We start from the raw sequence: 21,246 nt of genomic DNA, 5'->3' as shown, positions 1-21,246 counted from the left end.
CATGCTTCCATGAGGAGATGTCATCAGGAAGCACTGCATCAACTTCCATTGTTATGCAGATGACACTCAGCTATATCTTTCTATAAAACCAGATGAAACAAATCAGTTAGTAAAACTTGAAGCCTGTCTAAAAGACATAAAGGCCTGGATGACCAAAAACTTCCTGCTTCTAAATTCAGACAAAACAGAAGTTCTTGTACTTGGTCCTAAACACCTCAGAAACTCTTTCTGTAATCACTTAGTTACTCTAGATGACGTTGTCTTGGCCTCCAGCAAAACTGTGAGGAACCTTTGATGAGGATTTGTCTTTTAGACACCATATAAAGCAAATATCCAGAACTGCCTTCTTTCATCCACATAATATTAATAAAATCAGGAAAATCCTTCCTCAGTGTGACGCAGAAAAACTCATTCATGCATTTGTTATTTCTAGACTAGATTATTGTAATTCCTTGTTGTTAGGATGTCCAAATTACTCATTAAAAACCTGCAGCTGATCCAAAATGCTGCAGCAAGAGTACTGACGGGATTTAGCAAGAGAGATCATATTTCTCCAGTTTTAGCTTCTCTTCACTGGCTTCCTGTGAAATCAAGAATATAATTTAAAATTCTCTTGATGACTTACAAAGCTCTACATGACCAGGCTCCATCATATCTTAGAGATCTTATAGAACCATATAATCCTAGCAGAGCACTTCTCTCTCAGTACGCTGGTCTGCTTGTGGTTCCTAGAGTTTCCAGAAGTAGAATGGGAGGCGGAGCTTCAGTGTTCAGGCTCCTCCCCTGTGGAACCAGCTCCCAGTTTGTGTTGGAGGGGCAGAAACCCTCTCTAGCTTTAAGATTAGACTCAAAACGTTCCTTCTTGATAAAGCCTATAGTTAGGGCTGGCTCAGGTAGACCTGAACCAACCCTTAGTTATGCTGTTATAGGCCGAGGCTGCTGGAGGACCTCGTTACATGCTGAGCTTCTTTTCTTTCCTCCTACTCTTTAACTGACTCATACCTCACCATCTTCTTCTCTCCCATAGTTTCTTCTTATTATCTGTTGTCTCCATTCAGTTCCTTCACTCGTGTAGTTTCTGTTCTTTCTTTTCCAGATGTCCCGTCATGGAGCTGCATGTCTCTGCTCTGTGATTGTCGTCTCCACCAACAGTTCTTCTCTTCTATCTCTATGCTGTCCTTTTCTCTCTCTGCTCTCCTCTCACCCCAACCGGTCGAGACAGATGGCCGCCCACCTCTGATCCTGGTTCTGTTAACAGATGCTCCGCCCACCTCTGAGTCTGGTTCTGTTAACAGATACTCTGCCCACCTCTGATCCTGGTTCTGTTAACAGATACTCTGCCCACCTCTGAGTCTGGTTCTGTTGGAGGTTTCTTCCTGTCAAGAGGGAGTTTTTCCTACCCTCTGTTGGAGGTTTTTCTCCCTTAAAGAGGAGTTTAATGTGTTAAGTGCCATAAAATAACCTCTGTTGTGATTTGGCGGTATATAAATAAAATTGAATTGAATTGAATTTAAATACAGATATTTGCACCTGATTTCAATGACGTAATTACTCAGTAAATCACCTGCAAAACGGGTGCAAAAAAAAAAGAGCAAACTTTTGGAAGGAACACGTAATTTAGTACCTTTATTTGAGATCTTAGTAAATCAGACGCTGTGCGTTCAGGAAGAGCTGCAGCTTCCTCACACGCTTTTAATTTGAAAATCGTTTGTGACTAATCCCACAGACAGACAGACACACACACACACACACACACGAGTTTATAATACAATTGTTTTAATGTTTCATATGTCAAATGTCACAGCAGTAATAACTATTCTCTAAAAATGGACACAATAAAACAAATTCACATTTTAAAGTAATAATCGAATTGCATTGATAAGAATGCATCTTTACAACACCAACTGTTACAGCTCCGCTGTCGAAGCTTGAATATATTCATACATTCAGTTCATGAATGTATTGGAAATTCTACAATGAGCACGTTCACACTGCTGGCAGACGCCGTCACAGTCCATCGAAGACACAAACAAACAGGAGTCGAGGATTCAGAGAAGCAACAGAGGATCTTTACAGTGTCACCATGACAACAGGGGCTCAATGACCTAACAGCTGTTACATGGTAAATTACATCTTTGAAAAGTTTGTCAGTATTTGGATTCACGATGCACTTTTTTGTCAAATGTCAAGAATTAAGAAAAAAACCCTCTTTTTTTCATTGAATTTAAAGCAGTTGAACTAATTTCAAACACAACTTAGGCCACACCCACCTCACCAACCCCTTCACTTCCAATAAACAACAGTAATGATTCCCATTTGTCAGCTGCCACATGCATCCAAAGAACAAAAGGACACATAAAACGAATCAAAGCACACGGCTGCATACTCAGATCACATGTTTTACATTCCTGTCGTTTCCCAACATATAACATGAACAACACTTGGACCTGAAAGAAAAGAAACCTCAGATGAGTCCACTGTTGGTACCTCAGTGTTTGAATTGGAAGGATATCTTCTTTATACTCATTGGGATTTGATTTGCAGACTCACAGCTCATCAGTGCACCGCTGCTGAAATAATCGACTTTTAAAATGAAAATCCAGAAACTGTAAATTGGATTAGAATTATGACGACATGATAAACAAAAGCTGCATCAAATGAAAATCAGCTGCAGATAATTGATGCTGAGTCAATGCACAATTTAACTAACCAGGAGATGGTTCTGCTGGTAGCTACAACATGAATCAACAAAAATCACTTCACAGCTGATTTCCCACCAACTATTTAATCCAAAAAACAAGATGGCGATTCACAGCTGATCTTAATGAGCTGCAGATATTAATTTGATCTGCTTGGAAGTTAAACAAGGAAAATCTCCTTTATAGGATATTTTTCCAACAGACATTTTGTCTGGTCGTAGTAGAAGTGCAGGTGAAATGATAACAGTGCATGTGACTCATTTTCATATCCAACGAGCTCAAAACACTTGCTGTGAAAACACAAGTGTTGTCTGGAAGATAAACCGAGTTTTACAGTCATAACAAATTCTGAATGAAATAAAATCAAACACACATCTGGCTTTAACAGCGAGTGAAAACGGGTCTGCTGGAACGGAGGCGGCAGATTTCTCATTTTGTTTGATGTGGTTTGTGGATGTTTCTGAGCAGCAGAATATTGGTGGATGTGTGAGTGTCCTGGAGCTGCAGATCATCTCTGTAGTTCTACCTGATTCTCTGAAGGGAAGTTTTTACACTAAAATGAACAAATGTCTGCGTGATGTCTGTGAACTTTGACCCCATCAGATGATGTAAAAGGATGTTCCCTCTAATATTCAGACGTTTCTTTCCTTTCTGTCTCGGGGGTTCGTGACCAGTCTCACATTTCAACAGGAACATTTAGTCCTCCTCTTCCTCCTCATCACCTCCAAATGACAACAGGCTGTTATTTTTGACTTTCTTTCCAGACTTCGCCTCCTTCCTCTCGTCCTCCTTCTCGCCTTCATCGCTCTTCTTCTTGCCTTCATCGCTCTTCTTCTTGCCTTCATCGCTCTTCTTTTTTTTGCTGGAGCTGGCCGTGATGCCCTGGAACTTCTCAGAGGAGGAGCGCTTGGCTGGCTTCTTGAACAGGATTTTACCGTCAGGAGTTCCTTCATCATCTGTGGACAAGATGGAAGTGTGTGTGTGTGTGTGTGTGTGTGTGTGTGTGTGTGTGTGTGTGTGTGTGTGTGTGTGTGTGTGTGTGTGTGTTAGTTTCGACAAAGGCTTTCATGTTAAATATAACAGAATCCTTCCATTATGTGGCGTCCTTCATGTCAGGTGACCATCTCACCTTTCTCTGCACCTCCTCCACACAACTCCTCCTTGATTTTCTTCACCTCCTCTGCTGTCAGGTCTCCACCTTTCATGACCACAACTTGAGGTAACTCATCCTCTCGATCGCTGTCGCTGTCGTCATCCAGCGTCGGCATCTCCTGCTGAGATGGAGGACAGGATTTTTATTTATCATTTATTTCACTTTGAAAGAAAGAAGTGTTTATTGGTTTCAATGAGACTTTTTCAACTGTCACTAAATTCCATTACAGCGTCACATGCACCTGAGACTTTTCATCACTCATCATTGTTGGAGAATAAACATTATTATGTGCCCAGAGAGCCACTATGAGAGCGGCAGAAAGGAAATGGAGAAAATCTAACCACCCTGACGACCTGCTCACCTATCAATCTCTCCTCTCTCCTCTTTCTCTGCCTCTGCAGCCAAAAGCTCCTTCTACCAAACCAGAATTCAATCCCCATTTTCCAACCCCAAAAAGCTATTCTCCATCTTCTCCAACTTCCTTGACCCCGCCTCCTCCCTCCATCCTTCCACCAAGCCACTTTGTCAATTACTTTACTACTTTACTAAAAAGATAGATGACATACGCTCCTCATTTTATAATCCATCTTCTATAACTACATGTCCATCATCTTCATCCCCTTCACTTTCCTCTTTCACCCCCCCGTCTCCAATCAAGTTGTTACCTTGGTAACCTCCACCCCCCCCCCCAACCACCTGGCCCCCCTCCCCATCCCATCTCACATTATCCAGTCTATTGCTCCAGACCTTCTTCCTTTTCTCTCCATCTCATCACCACTTCTCTGTCAACGGCCTGTTTCCTGAACTCTCTGAAGGAGAGAGTGAACCCTCTCCTGAAGAAACCCCCCCTCAACCCGTCTGAAGTAAACAACTACAGACCCGTCCCTCTTCTTTCCTTTCTTTCTAAAACTCTGGAGCGAGCTATCTTTAACCAACTCTCCTCCTATCTCCACCATAATAACCTTCTTGACCACCAGTCTGGTTTCAACAGACCACTCAACAGAGACAGTCCTCCTTCTGTCTCTGAGCAGCTTCACACTGCTAGAGCAGCCTCTCTCTCCTCTGTCCTGATCCTTCTAGACCTTCTGCTGCATTTGACACAGTGAACCACCAGATCCTTCTTTCCTCCTTCAGGACCTCGGTGTCTCAGGCTCTGCTCTCTCCCTGTTCTCATCCTACCTCAACGACCTCACCTACCGGGTAACTTGGAGAGGATCTGTGTCTGAACCTTGTCCTCTCACTACTGGTGTCCCTCAAGGCTCCGTCCCGGGTCCCCTCCTCTTCTCTTTCTACACCGACTCTCTTGGCTCTGTCCTTCACTCGCATGTCTTTTCCTACCACAGCTATGCTGATGACACCCAACTGATCCTCTCTTTTCCAGATCTGAAACACAGGTAGCAGCATGAATCTCTGCCTGTCTGACTGACATCTCTCAGTGGATGTCCTCACACCACCTGGAAATCAACCTCCACAAGACCGACCTGCTCTTCCTTCCAGAGAAAGACTGTCCCACCCTCGACCTGACTACTACCTTCAACAACTCTGTTATCCCGACCCTGACTGATAAGAACCTCGGAGACACTCGACAGTCAACTCTCTCTTACTGCCAACATCACTGCAACAACACGTTCCTGTAGATACATGCTGACCAACATCAGGAGAATACGTCCTCTTCTCACTCAGAAGGAGGTGCAGGTTCTGGTCCAGGTTCTGGTCCAGGTTCTGGTCCAGGTTCTGGTCATCTCACGTCTGGACTACTGTAATTCCCTCCTGGCAGGTCTACCTGTTAGTACCATCCGACCTCTGTAGCTCATCCAGAATGCAGCAGCTCGACTGATCTTTAACCTCCTAAATTCACTCACACTACTCCGCTCCTCCTCCTCCTCTACATCCAGGACATGGTCCAACCTTACATCCCAGCCCGTTCACTCCGCTCTGCTTCTACCAATCAGGTTGATGCTCCTCACTGAGCTAAACACTCTGCAAAATCACGACTGTTTGCTGTCCTGGCTCCTAAGTGGTAGAATGAGCTCCCCAACGACATCAGGACAGCAGAAACTCTGAACATCTTCCACCACAAACTAAAAACACACCTCTTCAGACTTTACCTTGAACAGTAGAACTTTAGTATCTTAAAATAGAACTTACTGATAGAACTTTGTGGTTTGGCTTTTTTGAAGAAATTGTATTTTCTTGATTCTTGTTGTTCTGGTTTTGTACCCTCATGGTTGAAATTAACTTATTGTAAGTCGCTTTGGTTAAAAGCGTCAGCTAAATGAAATGTAATGTAATTATATTTTATAATATTATAAGCTTCTTTAAGTGATGGTATTCATACTCTTATTGTTCAGTCTATCTTCACTATCTATGTAATAATATATTTGTTTACGTTTCCATTCAAGTGTTTTATTAAAAAAAATATATTCAAAAAAAATTTACGTTACAAATCAAAGGTTCACTAACAGATGAACAAACAGGAAGTATTATGCTGCCATGGAGTTTCTCTACGTCTAACATGTTTATCATAAACCAGGTGTATTACATGTGTTTATCACAAACAATGTGTATTACATATGTTTATCATAAATGAGGTGTATTACATGTTTATCATAAAAAAGGTGTATTACATGTTTATCATAAACAAGGTGTATTACATGTTTATCATAAACAAGGTGTATTACATGTTTATCATAAAAAAGGTGTATTACATGTTTATCATAAACAAGGTGTATTACATATGTTTATCATAAACAAGGTGTATTACATGTTTATCATAAACCAGGTGTACTACATGTTTATCATAAACCAGGTGTATTACATGTTTATCATAAACCAGGTGTATTTCATATGTCTATCATAAACGAGGTGTATTACATATGTTTATCATAAACAAGGTGTATTACATATGTTTATCATAAACGAGGTGTATTACATGTTTATCATAAACCAGGTGTATTTCATATGTCTATCATAAACGAGGTGTATTACATATGTTTATCATAAACGAGGTGTATTACGTGTTTATCATAAACGAGGTTTATTACATATGTTTATCATAAACCAGGTGTACTACATATGTTTATCATAAACAAGGTGTATTGCATATGTTTATCATAAACGAGGTGTATTACATGTTTATCATAAACCAGGTGTACTACATGTTTATCATAAACCAGGTGTATTACATATGTTTATCATAAACAAGGTGTATTACATGTTTATCATAAAAAAGGTGTATTACATGTTTATCACAAACAAGGTGTATTACATATGTTTATCATAAACAAGGTGTATTACATGTTTATCATAAACCAGGTGTACTACATGTTTATCATAAACCAGGTGTATTACATGTTTATCATAAATGAGGTGTATTACATGTTTATCATAAATGAGGTGTATTACATGTTTATCATAAACCAGGTGTATTACATATGTTTATCATAAACCAGGTGTATTACATGTTTATCATAAATGAGGTGTATTACATGTTTATCATAAATGAGGTGTATTACATGTTTATCATAAACCAGGTGTATTACATATGTTTATCATAAACGAGGTGTATTACATATGTTTATCATAAACGAGGTGTATTACATGTTTATCATAAACGAGGTGTATTTCATATGTCTATCATAAACGAGGTGTATTACATATGTTTATCATAAACGAGGTGTATTACGTGTTTATCATAAACGAGGTTTATTACATATGTTTATCATAAACAAGGTGTATAACATATGTTTATCATAAACCAGGTGTATTACATGTTTATCATAAACCAGGTGTACTACATGTTTATCATAAACCAGGTGTACTACATGTTTATCATAAACCAGGTGTATTACATGTTTATCATAAACCAGGTGTACTACATGTTTATCATAAACCAGGTGTATTACATGTTTATCATAAACGAGGTGTATTACATATGTTTATCATAAACCAGGTGTATTACATTTGTTTATCATAAACCAGGTGTATTACATGTTTATCATAAACGAGGTGTATTACATGTTTATCATAAACCAGGTGTATTTCATATGTCTATCATAAACAAGGTGTATTACATGTTTATCATAAACCAGGTGTATTTCATATGTCTATCATAAACGAGGTGTATTACATATGTTTATCATAAACGAGGTGTATTACGTGTTTATCATAAACGAGGTTTATTACATATGTTTATCATAAACCAGGTGTACTACATATGTTTATCATAAACAAGGTGTATTGCATATGTTTATCATAAACGAGGTGTATTACATGTTTATCATAAACCAGGTGTACTACATGTTTATCATAAACCAGGTGTATTACATGTTTATCATAAACCAGGTGTGTTACATGTTTATCATAAACCAGGTGTACTACATGTTTATCATAAACCAGGTGTATTACATGTTGATCATAAACCAGGTGTACTACATGTTTATCATAAACCAGGTGTATTACATATGTTTATCATAAACCAGGTGTATTACATGTTTATCATAAACCAGGTGTACTACATGTTTATCATAAACCAGGTGTATTACATGTTTATCATAAACCAGGTGTATTACATGTTTATCATAAACCAGGTGTACTACATATGTTTATCATAAACCAGGTGTATTACATGTTTATCATAAACTAGGTGTATTACATATGTTTATCATAAACCAGGTGTACTACATGTTTATCATAAACTAGGTGTATTACATATGATTATCATAAACAAGGTGTATTACATGTTTATCATAAAAAAGGTGTATTACATGTTTATCTTAAACAAGGTGTATTACATATGTTTATCATAAATGAGGTGTATTACGTGTTTATCATAAACAAGGTGTATTACATGTTTATCATAAACGAGGTGTATTACGTGTTTATCACAAACAATGTGTATTACATATGTTTATCATAAATGCGGTGTATTACATGTTTATCATAAACCAGGTGTATTACATGTTTATCATAAACCAGGTGTATTACATATGTTTATCATAAACAAGGTGTATTACATGTTTATCATAAACCAGGTGTATTACATGTTTATCATAAACCAGGTGTATTACATGTTTATCATAAACCAGGTGTACTACATGTTTATCATAAACCAGGTGTACTACATGTTTATCATAAACCAGGTGTATTACATATGTTTATCATAAACCAGGTGTATTACATGTTTATCATAAACCAGGTGTATTACATGTTTATCATAAACCAGGTGTACTACATGTTTATCATAAACCAGGTGTATTACATATGTTTATCATAAACCAGGTGTACTACATGTTTATCATAAACCAGGTGTACTACATGTTTATCATAAACCAGGTGTACTACATGTTTATCATAAACCAGGTGTATTACATGTCTATCATAAACCAGGTGTACTACATGTTTATCATAAACCAGGTGTATTACATGTTTATCATAAACCAGGTGTACTACATGTTTATCATAAACCAGGTGTATTACATGTTTATCGTAAACCAGGTGTATTTCATATGTCTATCATAAACGAGGTGTATTACATGTTTATCATAAACCAGGTGTATTTCATATGTCTATCATAAACGAGGTGTATTACATATGTTTATCATAAACCAGGTGTATTACATATGTTTATCATAAACCAGGTGTATTACATGTTTATCATAAACCAGGTGTATTACATGTTTATCATAAACCAGTTGTACTACATAAGTTTATCATAAACCAGGTGTATTACATGTTTATCATAAACTAGGTGTATTACATATGTTTATCATAAACCAGGTGTATTACATGTTTATCATAAACCAGGTGTACTACATATGTTTATCATAAACCAGGTGTATTACATGTTTATCATAAACTAGGTGTATTACATATGTTTATCATAAACAAGGTGTATTACATGTTTATCATAAACTAGGTGTATTACATATGTTTATCATAAACCAGGTGTATTACATATGTTTATCATAAACAAGGTGTATTACGTGTTTATCATAAAAAAGGTGTATTACGTGTTTATCATAAACAAGGTGTATTACATGTTTATCATAAACGAGGTGTATTACGTGTTTATCACAAACAATGTGTATTACATATGTTTATCATAAATGAGGTGTATTACATATGTTTATCACAAACAATGTGTATTACATATGTTTATCATAAATGAGGTGTATTACATGTTTATCATAAACAAGGTGTATTACATATGTTTATCATAAACAAGGTGTATTACATGTTTATCATAAACCAGGTGTACTACATGTTTATCATAAACTAGGTGTATTACATATGTTTATCATAAACCAGGTGTATTACATGTTTATCATAAACTAGGTGTATTACATATGTTTATCATAAACCAGGTGTATTACATATGTTTATCATAAACAAGGTGTATTACATGTTTATCATAAACCAGGTGTACTACATGTTTATCATAAACCAGGTGTATTACATGTTTATCATAAACCAGGTGTATTACATGTTTATCATAAACCAGGTGTACTACATGTTTATCATAAACTAGGTGTATTACATATGTTTATCATAAACCAGGTGTATTACATATGTTTATCATAAACAAGGTGTATTACATGTTTATCATAAACTAGGTGTATTACATATGTTTATCATAAACCAGGTGTATTACATATGTTTATCATAAACCAGGTGTACTACATGTTTATCATAAACCAGGTGTACTACATGTTTATCATAAACCAGGTGTATTACATGTTTATCATAAACCAGGTGTATTACATTTGTTTATCATAAACCAGGTGTATTACATGTTTATCATAAACGAGGTGTATTACATGTTTATCATAAACCAGGTGTATTTCATATGTCTATCATAAACAAGGTGTATTACATGTTTATCATAAACCAGGTGTATTTCATATGTCTATCATAAACGAGGTGTATTACATATGTTTATCATAAACGAGGTGTATTACGTGTTTATCATAAACGAGGTTTATTACATATGTTTATCATAAACCAGGTGTACTACATATGTTTATCATAAACAAGGTGTATTGCATATGTTTATCATAAACGAGGTGTATTACATGTTTATCATAAACCAGGTGTACTACATGTTTATCATAAACCAGGTGTATTACATGTTTATCATAAACCAGGTGTGTTACATGTTTATCATAAACCAGGTGTACTACATGTTTATCATAAACCAGGTGTATTACATGTTGATCATAAACCAGGTGTACTACATGTTTATCATAAACCAGGTGTATTACATATGTTTATCATAAACCAGGTGTATTACATGTTTATCATAAACCAGGTGTACTACATGTTTATCATAAACCAGGTGTATTACATGTTTATCATAAACCAGGTGTATTACATGTTTATCATAAACCAGGTGTACTACATATGTTTATCATAAACCAGGTGTATTACATGTTTATCATAAACTAGGTGTATTACATATGTTTATCATAAACCAGGTGTACTACATGTTTATCATAAACTAGGTGTATTACATATGATTATCATAAACAAGGTGTATTACATGTTTATCATAAAAAAGGTGTATTACATGTTTATCTTAAACAAGGTGTATTACATATGTTTATCATAAATGAGGTGTATTACGTGTTTATCATAAACAAGGTGTATTACATGTTTATCATAAACGAGGTGTATTACGTGTTTATCACAAACAATGTGTATTACATATGTTTATCATAAATGCGGTGTATTACATGTTTATCATAAACCAGGTGTATTACATGTTTATCATAAACCAGGTGTATTACATATGTTTATCATAAACAAGGTGTATTACATGTTTATCATAAACCAGGTGTATTACATGTTTATCATAAACCAGGTGTATTACATGTTTATCATAAACCAGGTGTACTACATGTTTATCATAAACCAGGTGTACTACATGTTTATCATAAACCAGGTGTATTACATATGTTTATCATAAACCAGGTGTATTACATGTTTATCATAAACCAGGTGTATTACATGGTTATCATAAACCAGGTGTACTACATGTTTATCATAAACCAGGTGTATTACATATGTTTATCATAAACCAGGTGTACTACATGTTTATCATAAACCAGGTGTACTACATGTTTATCATAAACCAGGTGTACTACATGTTTATCATAAACCAGGTGTATTACATGTCTATCATAAACCAGGTGTACTACATGTTTATCATAAACCAGGTGTATTACATGTTTATCATAAACCAGGTGTACTACATGTTTATCATAAACCAGGTGTATTACATGTTTATCGTAAACCAGGTGTATTTCATATGTCTATCATAAACGAGGTGTATTACATGTTTATCATAAACCAGGTGTATTTCATATGTCTATCATAAACGAGGTGTATTACATATGTTTATCATAAACCAGGTGTATTACATATGTTTATCATAAACCAGGTGTATTACATGTTTATCATAAACCAGGTGTATTACATGTTTATCATAAACCAGGTGTACTACATAAGTTTATCATAAACCAGGTGTATTACATGTTTATCATAAACTAGGTGTATTACATATGTTTATCATAAACCAGGTGTATTACATGTTTATCATAAACCAGGTGTACTACATATGTTTATCATAAACCAGGTGTATTACATGTTTATCATAAACTAGGTGTATTACATATGTTTATCATAAACAAGGTGTATTACATGTTTATCATAAACTAGGTGTATTACATATGTTTATCATAAACCAGGTGTATTACATATGTTTATCATAAACAAGGTGTATTACGTGTTTATCATAAAAAAGGTGTATTACGTGTTTATCATAAACAAGGTGTATTACATGTTTATCATAAACGAGGTGTATTACGTGTTTATCACAAACAATGTGTATTACATATGTTTATCATAAATGAGGTGTATTACATATGTTTATCACAAACAATGTGTATTACATATGTTTATCATAAATGAGGTGTATTACATGTTTATCATAAACAAGGTGTATTACATATGTTTATCATAAACAAGGTGTATTACATGTTTATCATAAACCAGGTGTACTACATGTTTATCATAAACTAGGTGTATTACATATGTTTATCATAAACCAGGTGTATTACATGTTTATCATAAACTAGGTGTATTACATATGTTTATCATAAACCAGGTGTATTACATATGTTTATCATAAACAAGGTGTATTACATGTTTATCATAAACCAGGTGTACTACATGTTTATCATAAACCAGGTGTATTACATGTTTATCATAAACCAGGTGTATTACATGTTTATCATAAACCAGGTGTACTACATGTTTATCATAAACTAGGTGTATTACATATGTTTATCATAAACCAGGTGTATTACATATGTTTATCATAAACAAGGTGTATTACATGTTTATCATAAACTAGGTGTATTACATATGTTTATCATAAACCAGGTGTATTACATATGTTTATCATAAACCAGGTGTACTACATGTTTATCATAAACCAGGTGTACTACATGTTTATCATAAACCAGGTGTATTACATGTTTATCATAAACCAGGTGTATTACATATGTTTATCATAAACAAGGTGTATTACATGTTTATCATAAACCAGGTGTACTACATGTTTATCATAAACCAGGTGTACTACATGTTTATCATAAACCAGGTGTACTACATGTTTATCATAAACCAGGTGTACTACATGTTTATCATAAACCAGGTGTATTACATGTCTATCATAAACCAGGTGTACTACATGTTTATCATAAACCAGGTGTATTACATGTTTATCATAAACCAGGTGTACTACATGTTTATCATAAACCAGGTGTATTACATGTTTATCATAAACCAGGTGTACTACATGTTTATCATAAACCAGGTGTATTACATGTTTATCATAAACCAGGTGTACTACATGTTTATCATAAACAAGGTGTATTACATGTTTATCATAAACCAGGTGTATTACATATGTTTATCATAAACCAGGTGTATTACATGTTTATCATAAACCAGGTGTACTACATGTTTATCATAACCCAGGTGTACTACATGTTTATCATAAACCAGGTGTATTACATGTTTATCATAAACCAGGTGTACTACATGTTTATCATAAACAAGGTGTATTACATGTTTATCATAAACCAGGTGTACTACATGTTTATCATAAACCAGGTGTACTACATGTTTATCATAAACCAGGTGTACTACATGTTTATCATAAACCAGGTGTACTACATGTTTATCATAAACCAGGTGTATTACATGTCTATCATAAACCAGGTGTACTACATGTTTATCATAAACCAGGTGTATTACATGTTTATCATAAACCAGGTGTACTACATGTTTATCATAAACCAGGTGTATTACATGTTTATCATAAACCAGGTGTTCTACATGTTTATCATAAACCAGGTGTACTACATGTTTATCATAAACCAGGTGTATTACATGTTTATCATAAACCAGGTGTACTACATGTTTATCATAAACAAGGTGTATTACATGTTTATCATAAACCAGGTGTATTACATATGTTTATCATAAACCAGGTGTATTACATGTTTATCATAAACCAGGTGTACTACATGTTTATCATAACCCAGGTGTACTACATGTTTATCATAAACCAGGTGTATTACATGTTTATCATAAACCAGGTGTACTACATGTTTATCATAAACCAGGTGTACTACATGTTTATCATAAACCAGGTGTATTACATGTTTATCATAAACCAGGTGTATTACATGTTTATCATAAACCAGGTGTACTACATGTTTATCATAAACCAGGTGTACTACATGTTTATCATAAACCAGGTGTACTACATGTTTATCATAAACCAGGTGTATTACATGTTTATCATAAACCAGGTGTACTACATGTTTATCATAAACCAGGTGTACTACATGTTTATCATAAACCAGGTGTATTACATGTTTATCATAAACCAGGTGTATTACATATGTTTATCATAAACAAGGTGTATTACATGTTTATCATAAACCAGGTGTATTACATGTTTATCATAAACCAGGTGTACTACATGTTTATCATAAACCAGGTGTACTACATGTTTATCATAAACCAGGTGTATTACATGTTTATCATAAACCAGGTGTACTACATGTTTATCATAAACCAGGTGTACTACATGTTTATCATAAACCAGGTGTATTACATGTTTATCACAAACCAGGTGTACTACATGTTTATCACAAACCAGGTGTATTACATGTTTATCATAAACCAGGTGTACTACATGTTTATCATAAACCAGGTGTACTACATGTTTATCATAAACCAGGTGTATTACATGTTTATCATAAACCAGGTGTATTACATGTTTATCATAAACCAGGTGTATTACATATGTTTATCATAAACCAGGTGTATTACATGTTTATCATAAACCAGGTGTATTACATGTTTATCATAAACCAGGTGTATTACATGTTTATCATAAACCAGGTGTACTACATGTTTATCATAAACCAGGTGTACTACATGTTTATCATAAACCAGGTGTACTACATGTTTATCATAAACCAGGTGTACTACATGTTTATCATAAACCAGGTGTACTACATGTTTATCATAAACCAGGTGTACTACATGTTTATCACAAACCAGGTGTATTACATGTTTATCATAAACCAGGTGTACTACATGTTTATCATAAACCAGGTGTACTACATGTTTATCATAAACCAGGTGTATTACATGTTTATCATAAACCAGGTGTATTACATGTTTATCATAAACCAGGTGTATTACATATGTTTATCATAAACCAGGTGTATTACATGTTTATCATAAACCAGGTGTATTACATGTTTATCATAAACCAGGTGTACTACATGTTTATCATAAACCAGGTGTACTACATGTTTATCATAAACCAGGTGTACTACATGTTTATCATAAACCAGGTGTATTACATGTTTATCATAAACCAGGTGTACTACATGTTTATCATAAACCAGGTGTACTACATGTTTATCATAAACCAGGTGTATTACATGTTTATCATAAACCAGGTGTATTACATATGTTTATCATAAACAAGGTGTATTACATGTTTATCATAAACCAGGTGTATTACATGTTTATCATAAACCAGGTGTACTACATGTTTATCATAAACCAGGTGTACTACATGTTTATCATAAACCAGGTGTATTACATGTTTATCATAAACCAGGTGTACTACATGTTTATCATAAACCAGGTGTACTACATGTTTATCATAAACCAGGTGTATTACATGTTTATCACAAACCAGGTGTACTACATGTTTATCACAAACCAGGTGTATTACATGTTTATCATAAACCAGGTGTACTACATGTTTATCATAAACCAGGTGTACTACATGTTTATCATAAACCAGGTGTATTACATGTTTATCATAAACCAGGTGTATTACATGTTTATCATAAACCAGGTGTATTACATATGTTTATCATAAACCAGGTGTATTACATGTTTATCATAAACCAGGTGTACTACATGTTTATCATAAACCAGGTGTACTACATGTTTATCATAAACCAGGTGTATTACATGTTTATCATAAACCAGGTGTACTACATGTTTATCATAAACCAGGTGTACTACATGTTTATCATAAACCAGGTGTACTACATGTTTATCATAAACCAGGTGTACTACATGTTTATCAGGGGGACGCCACAGATCATTGTTTCCTGTGTACGTCTCTCAGACCCTGTGTTGTGTCTTTGTGTCCAAATGTGACACTAAAACTAAAACTACCTTCTTTTCGTTTCTTTAAACTCATAAAAGTTAAATCTCTAAAACCGTTTATGAACGCGAAAACTGCACGAGTTGTACCAAACATGTAGAAAAGTGGAGCCAGTGAAGTGAAACTGGTCGTTGCCATAGTTACACATCATGTTGTAATCATTTATTTAATTGATTTATTTTATATTAATTTATATTGACGACACATCGTTCCTTTGTTTTTCTTTTTCGACTAAAGACGTGAGGGTGTCATGCAGAGGAACCGTTCTTCCGGGTCGGTTACCTTCTTCGTGTCAACATTTGGTCCTTCTTTGTATCCAACATCCTTTTTGAACTTCTTCAGAAAAGACGGTTCGGCCGGTTTCACCCACGCCACGCCGCTGGCTTTGTTCTTATTCATCTTCTTCTTCTCACAACCGGACGATCAGGCAGCAAAACACAGGCCCAAAATCTGGATCTACGTCATTAAGATGTGCCGCGGCATGTCAGGTGACTTCAGGAGCTGTTGTGATTGGTTGAATTGTGACCCCACAAGCAATTTGCCAAAATGGGATCTGCAAACTGTCGTCTTCAAAATAAAAGCAGGAAATTAGTCGGCATGAGCGTCTGCTGAGCCTCGAGTGGCAATAATTTGTCAACTATTTTGTCAATCACTTAAACACCAACACTATTGTCAAGGTAATAAGTAATTTACAGAAAAGTTATTCGGCTACATGGATCTTCATGGACAATAAAGCAACAACTAGCTACAACAATGGCTTCATATTCAAACACACCGATTGGAACACAATGTATTTTACTTCATAAACATATTCGTTAAAGACTTGGGTTTTGAATTGTACAGCTATTAGAGCTGTCTTAAAATAGATGTAGAGCCTAACGCCTGCTTTTATTCTGAAATTCTACTCCACCGGTCCATATCCGTGAAGTCCAACTCAACAGGTTGTCAGCGAGGACTGCAGGCTCCACCGGACTCTCCCTATCTACCCTAATGTCGTCGGGGTCTTTCTATGCCTTGTTAGCGGGTTTGTTGGCGGCCGCTGGCTCTCTGTCCGCCAAGCTGTCGTTGGGTTCCGACCACCTGAGACAGGTGTGTGAGTCTCTGAGCAGCTGGACCGAAACACACAGTGGAGCTTCAGCCTGCGACCAGGTGACTCTAACCTCGCCATTCACGTCTCTCTCTGGGTTTCCAGGTGAACCAGGTGACTCTGACGTCATCATTCACGTCTCTCTAGGTTTCCAGGTGAACCAGGTGACTCTGACGTCATCGTTCACGTCTCTCTAGGTTTCCAGGTGAACCAGGTGACTCTGACGTCATCATTCACGTCTCTCTAGGTTTCCAGGTGAACCAGGTGTCCCTCGGACTAGTCTGACCTCGTCTGTTAGCATTCATGCGGCTCACACAGCTAACAGCTGCTTCTAACAGGAAGGGATGTTAAAACCCACGATGTTGTTTACAAACATTTATGTTGTTTTGAAAACAAGATTCCTGTAACACGTGGATGAAAAATGTCCAATCCAATGAACAGGTTTAATCGTTTACAAATAAAACCCAGATGACCCTCAACACTGGAAACAGTTCAAAACGTTTAGCATCATAATTCAGCAGATGAAATATTATTGGAAGGAAAGATTTAGAAAATACCTTAACAACAACCTTAAGTATTTCAAACTTAGCTGGGTAATTTACTTTTAGATAAAGAAGGTGAGTTCTGACTGTTTGCAAATATATGAAGAGTACAATCTGGAACATGTGCAATACATGTCACGTCATACCATGTTAGCAGCAAACATTTACATGTGACATCTTTTCTGTTGAGAAACTAATGTAGACATTTAGTTGTGTCATAGTAAAGTAGTTCTGTAATTGTGAAGAAGCGAATGCTCCTGCTGAGATGTGTCCTGACACCTCTGGTTTCAGCTCAGCGTTCCCCTGCGGCTGCTGTGTGGAGGTCTGCTTCTCACCTGTAACGCCGTCATGTGGAACTTCTTCTCCAAGGCTCTCCGACACTCCTCCTCTTCAGCCAAGGCCACCGTCACTACTACTGCATCCAACTTCATCTGCTCTGTAAGCTCTTGGTTTGCTTCTGATGCTCTGATGTTAATCTTTCATTGTTATATTTTGAGCAACACATTGGTTAGGTTAGGTTAGGTAGTTACTTTATTAATCCCAGAGGGGAAATTTTTTCGCTACAGCAACATACAGAAGCAATAAGATAATAATAGAATAATAGAAAAGCAATAAAATAGCAGTAAAAATATATAAAATGCACAGTATATACAGTATATACAGTACAGTATATATCTATATATATTATATACAAACAACCAAGAAACACAGTCAACAGTGTTATTGTTATGTGATGGATTTTGCCAGAGGTGAGTTATTGTACAGTCGTATTGCTGTCAGCAGGAATGATCTCCTGTATCTGGAATGATCTCCTGTATCAGGAATGATCTCCTGTATCTGGAATGATCTCCTGTATGTGGAATGATCTCCTGTATCTGGAATGATCTCCTGTATCTGGAATGATCTCCTGTATCTGGAATGATCTCCTGTATCTGGAATGATCTCCTGTATCAGGAATGATCTCCTGTATCTGGAATGATCTCCTGTATGTGGAATGATCTCCTGTATCAGGAATGATCTCCTGTATCTGGAATGATCTCCTGTATCAGGAATGATCTCCTGTATCAGTAATGATCTCCTGTATCAGGAATGATCTCCTGTATCTGGAATGATCTCCTGTATCAGGAATGATCTCCTGTATCTGGAATGATCTCCTGGATCAGGAATGATCTCCTGGATCAGGAATGATCTCCTGTATCAGGAATGATCTCCTGGATCAGGAATGATCTCCTGTATCTGGAATGATCTCCTGTATCTGGAATGATCTCCTGTATGTGGAATGATCTCCTGTATCTGGAATGATCTCCTGTATCTGTCCTTGTGACAGCAGCTGGAGGAATCTTTTGGAGAACGTCCTCCTCTGTCCCTGCAGCAGGTGGAGAGGGTGGTCAGGATTATCCAATATGGATAATAGTTTGTTCAGCGTCCTCCTCTCCACCACCTTTTCCAGGCTGTCCAGTTTGTAGCCGATGATGGAGCCGGCCTTCTTCACCAGTTTGTTAAGTCTGTTGGTGTCACCGGCTCCAATGCTGCTCCCCCAGCAGACCACAGCGAAGTACAGTTCACTGGCCACAACAGATGGTAGAACATCTCCAACATCTCGCTGCACACATTGAAGGATCGAAGTTTCCTCAAGAAAAAGAGTCGACTCATCACCTTCTTGTAGACAGCGTTGATGTTGGTCTTCCAGTTCAGTCTGTTGTCATGGAGACACCAGGTACTTGTACTCCTCCACCATGTCCACCTCCTCTCCCAGAACTCTCAGCGGTTGAAGTTGCAGTGGAAAGAAGAAGTTTACTTGGCAGCAAAAAGTTTGAAGTAAACATGAGTGTTTTGGAGCATTGTGAATGAGTGTGCCTCTGTCGGTGTGTGCAGGGCGTCCTGGGGAGGCTCTTCTTCGGGGAGAGCCATGCAGCTCTGTGGTGGGCGGGCATCTCCCTCACGCTGTGTGGCCTGGTGCTGCTTCGTGGTTCCACTCCACAGACGCTCCCACAGGACCAGAAGCACAAGTGATGCGTTGTTTGGCTCGTTACAAGTGTGTAACCTCTGCAGCCACAGCAATCAAGGAAAGACTTCCTCAGAGACACATACTGGACTTTCTAAGGCAAGGAAATATGGCATACAAAATGATTGAAGTCAGTCTTTCAATATTGCGTACAATTGAAATAGTGGACCATGTTGCACAGGGCTGATTTTAAGCCTGTACAACTGACTGGATGATTGATATTAGGATGTTTGTGGGCTAATTCAGAATTCACGTTTCCTTTAATGATTTCCCGGCCCAGATTCAGCAAACAGGCCCAAACCATGATACTACCACCACCATGTTTCATAGACAGGTTCATTTGCTGGAAATACATCCTTTCTCCAAACATAACACTTCTTATTGAAACCAAAACGTTCTGCTTTGGTCTGATCTGTCTGGAAAACTGCAGCAAAGGTCACCTTACATTGACCCCTGCTAATGAGCACGATATCTGGGCAACGCCGAAGGGGAGTGTCTTTAAATTTGGTACAAATATTCACCTGTGCTCAAGGTCAAAGGTCAAAATGATATACAAAAAAACATATTTCCTTAGTGGAAACAACATTTGTTCCTCTGTGACGGATGATTGGATGTGTTTTGATGTGATTGGAGTGCCAACGAAAAAACCGTTATTTCACTGTCAGGTTGTGGTCGTTTCTATCTGCTGGGCCCAAACCTCTAAACACCTCTAGGACTGGATGAAGTCATGATGAATGACCATCTCATTTATCTTTGCTGTGTGTCAACATGTTGTTCATGCAGCATCATAATGACATCATCAGACCATTAACCACAGAAAAAGACAACTGAAGAAGAAACCATTATCTTCTAATGTGTTCAACTATCTCATTTTTCTATGGATTAGAAGATGTGTGATAAAAAGACAATCTTTATTTCAATAAACTGCTGTTTTTAATTATTGCTGTTTTTAAACATTGAGAACAGAGATTGATTTTAACATGTT

The 21,246-nt window shown here is 36.4% G+C and overlaps 2 protein-coding genes across 3 annotated transcripts; one reads left to right on the top strand and one right to left on the bottom strand.

Moving 5' to 3' along the window:
• Window positions 1-1,759: 1,759 nt before the first annotated feature.
• kiaa1143 (KIAA1143 ortholog) lies at window positions 1,760-17,101 on the bottom strand. 2 transcript variants are annotated; one of them, XM_069142109.1, is made up of 3 exons: window positions 16,910-17,101; window positions 3,829-3,970; window positions 1,760-3,655 (listed from the first exon to the last, which is right to left on the bottom strand). In XM_069142109.1, the coding sequence occupies exons 1-3, from the start codon at window positions 17,024-17,026 to the stop codon at window positions 3,396-3,398; spliced, it is 519 nt and encodes a 172-aa protein (XP_068998210.1). In that variant the 5' UTR covers window positions 17,027-17,101; the 3' UTR covers window positions 1,760-3,395. The 2 variants fall into 2 exon arrangements, with proteins under 2 accessions (XP_068998210.1, XP_068998209.1); XM_069142108.1 differs by having other exon boundaries at window positions 3,829-3,973; window positions 16,910-17,100.
• A 459-nt stretch (window positions 17,102-17,560) lies between these two features.
• On the top strand, window positions 17,561-21,198 carry LOC138193846 (transmembrane protein 42-like). Its single transcript, XM_069142107.1, has 3 exons — window positions 17,561-17,776; window positions 18,548-18,694; window positions 20,132-21,198. The coding sequence occupies exons 1-3, from the start codon at window positions 17,618-17,620 to the stop codon at window positions 20,267-20,269; spliced, it is 444 nt and encodes a 147-aa protein (XP_068998208.1). The 5' UTR covers window positions 17,561-17,617; the 3' UTR covers window positions 20,270-21,198.
• Window positions 21,199-21,246: the final 48 nt, after the last annotated feature.

The sequence above is a fragment of the Embiotoca jacksoni genome, unplaced genomic scaffold, assembly GCF_022577435.1.
Source record: "Embiotoca jacksoni isolate LCO1_2020_lvr unplaced genomic scaffold, fEmbJac1.0.p SCAF_97, whole genome shotgun sequence".
Classification (NCBI taxonomy): Eukaryota; Metazoa; Chordata; class Actinopteri; family Embiotocidae; genus Embiotoca; species Embiotoca jacksoni.
The sequence above is the reverse complement of the archived record's forward strand: the minus strand, read 5'-3'. Positions and strand labels throughout refer to the sequence as shown.

Coding starts and splice junctions, on each gene's coding strand:
- kiaa1143 (XM_069142108.1), bottom strand. CDS start 17,026: ATGAATAAGAACAAAGCCAGCGGCGTGGCGTGGGTGAAACCGGCCGAA. Junction 3,974..16,909: donor CAAATGTTGACACGAAGAAG/GTAACCGACCCG, acceptor CCTCCATCTCAG/CAGGAGATGCCGACGCTGGA. Junction 3,656..3,828: donor TGGAGGAGGTGCAGAGAAAG/GTGAGATGGTCA, acceptor TCTTGTCCACAG/ATGATGAAGGAACTCCTGAC.
- LOC138193846 (XM_069142107.1), top strand. CDS start 17,618: ATGTCGTCGGGGTCTTTCTATGCCTTGTTAGCGGGTTTGTTGGCGGCC. Junction 17,777..18,547: donor GAGCTTCAGCCTGCGACCAG/GTGACTCTAACC, acceptor CTCTGGTTTCAG/CTCAGCGTTCCCCTGCGGCT. Junction 18,695..20,131: donor CATCCAACTTCATCTGCTCT/GTAAGCTCTTGG, acceptor CGGTGTGTGCAG/GGCGTCCTGGGGAGGCTCTT.